Here is a 2,400-nt window from a genome sequence, read left to right as displayed (position 1 = left end):
CATAGGGTCAAGAACTATGTAGCTAGTATGACAATCATTCTATGGATCTGTATGTACAAATGTAAATAAAAGATTATATCTTTATTAGCAGACCAGCATGCTGTGTGGTCCTATTATGAACTATCTGGAGCACAATTCCAGCTTACCAATGCACCCGAAATCGAGCGTTATGGACCGGAATTGAAAAAGTTATGAGTATTTTCAGAAATCAAAAGTTTCTCTAAACACTAATGAGCCAAATCTCAGTGCTTGTTACAGGTTGTAATTGGATGATTGTGAAGGTTTATTGTTAGTACACTTATCAATACGGACTGTAAAAATATGGAAAAATATGGAGAGTGAAGCTCTCACCGCAGGGAACAAGATGCATATTTTTATTTATTTTTTGCCCTTCTCCTGGCCTCTCAATATTTTCGTGTATCAATAATTTAATTTTCTGCCCAGAAAATATTATCTTTCTTGTAGTGTCAGCGGATCAGGAACCTTTGCGTAATTTTAACGTTAAACGTACCGGGGACGACGCATAGAACGTGAACAAATTCCAAAAGAGAGATCACACAGAAAAAATTGGCAGAGCCTTCATTGTAGAAACTGAAAACCACGTTGCCGAATCGTTGGACTTCAATTGGGAAACCATGCTTATAGACCAAGATGAGTCGAATCGGAATTCCTATTAAGGCATAATGTACGTTAGCACTAATTCAATGAACATATGTAAATCAAGAAACGGCTAACCATTGTGACATTTTGAATACAATAGGTTCATAAAGTCCTTGCTCGAGAGGGCCGCGTCAATGGATTCAAACTGTTCCGACATCAATGTCAATCAATCTTGATTGGAAAGTAGGTTATGGGAAACACGATGTTCGAGGAGACTTCCGATATATATAGCAGATGCTGATTTAAAACTGTGATAAAAGAAACCATATCAGCACTTAACGGGTGGGGGGGTACATGATAGAGATCGGCAAGCACGTGAAATGAGGCGTTGACCCAAAGATCCACTTCGTTCTGTTTCCACGATCTGGAGAGTTCTGGATGATGATTAGCAGAGGACGGAAACGTCATTTGCCACAGGTGACTCACTGGGGTGTGGTTCATATTGGTTGGGGGCACTCGGTCCAGAGCTGATATGATCTGGGGCATTTAGAGGAGCCGAACTTAAATCGATGACGTAATGAGTAGAAGGAGGCAAAGCAACGAAGAGTCGGCATGAAGCCAGGAAGGCTTCAAGTACGTCGATCAAAACATCCCTAGGCTTGATAAGGGGTAAACGATCTCGCAGCGGAGTCTCGGGGGTGGTGGGGGGTGTGAGAAAGGGATTGGGGCAGAGGATAAAACACGGCAAATTTGAGATGATCGAAGAAGGTCCGGACGTCTTCCACCGGCTCGAGTAAAGGTGTAATGGTTGATAAGATCGATGCGATGAGAATGTGAGGGAGATTGATTAGAAAAATGGGAATGCAAGGGAGTAGGTAGACCGAATACGTGCCTGGTTCCAAGTTGAAGAGCTGGATGGAGGAGGGAGGTAAGGAGTGGATTTGGAGTGAGACGCGTGGAACTCAGATTAAACCGTCAGGACGCAGAAACCTCGAAATTCGGAATGGGGATTGGGAGTTTTGGGAGTTTTGCCGCCGAACGCGGTCTTGCCTTAACTTGAATGATGATCACACTTACTCAATGGCTCAATAACACACCTGTGGAGCCTTAAGCCTTCGGTACCTACCCGAAGTTAAATGTGCGACTACCTACGGATAGCTTCCGAAACGCATTATGGCAGATACGCCAGATAAGCCAGACAGATCCTGGTTGTACATTTTGCCTCAAGGTAGAAATTTTTTTGAATTTGCACCATCAAGAAACACATTTTTGTGCATTTGAAACTACATTAGGCCTATGAGAAATTTAAAAAAAAACCCTTCCAAGACTTGAAATTTTCGAAAAAAAAAGCCAGACCTGTCTGACACACTTTGAGTGCGTCAGACAAGTCTGGTGGTCTTCCACAACAACACAAAAGTCCAGACATGTCTTGCATCCAGATCCGTCTGGGACATGTCTATACAGCCAGACACGTCTGGATGTGAGACATGCCACAGACTGTTCTGGATGTAATATATTCCCCAGACAGATCTGGATATAAGACACGCCCCAGACGGATCTGGATGTAAGACATGTCTGATGATGTTGGACAAATACCCACCACTGACCAGACATACACCAGATAGATCTGGTGGTGTTGACAGATTGCACTTTCACCAAAGGTACATATGTATAATTAAAAACATCCGGCTGTATGGCCTTCATCTTCCTCAAAATACAACAGCTGAACATGTCGCAAGGCCCGAGTTGCTTACCACGCTTTTGGACTGCCGTCTGGGGAAAACGGAGCGCCCTTTTTTT

At 43.3% G+C, this 2,400-nt stretch overlaps 1 protein-coding gene across 1 annotated transcript in view; it reads left to right on the top strand.

Moving 5' to 3' along the window:
• MELLADRAFT_103079 (uncharacterized protein) overlaps positions 1–847 on the top strand; it is a gene marked incomplete at both ends in the record, with an annotated part of 1,703 nt that extends 856 nt beyond the window's left edge. The window contains one exon of the mRNA XM_007406188.1: positions 761–847. Coding sequence (XP_007406250.1) covers positions 761–847 — 87 coding nt within the window. The remainder of the gene's footprint in view (positions 1–760) is intronic.
• Positions 848–2,400: the final 1,553 nt, after the last annotated feature.

The sequence above is a fragment of the Melampsora larici-populina genome (genome assembly GCF_000204055.1).
Source record: "Melampsora larici-populina 98AG31 unplaced genomic scaffold MELLAscaffold_5, whole genome shotgun sequence".
Classification (NCBI taxonomy): Eukaryota; Fungi; Basidiomycota; class Pucciniomycetes; order Pucciniales; family Melampsoraceae; genus Melampsora; species Melampsora laricis-populina.
This window is presented reverse-complemented; position numbering and strand designations above follow the sequence as displayed.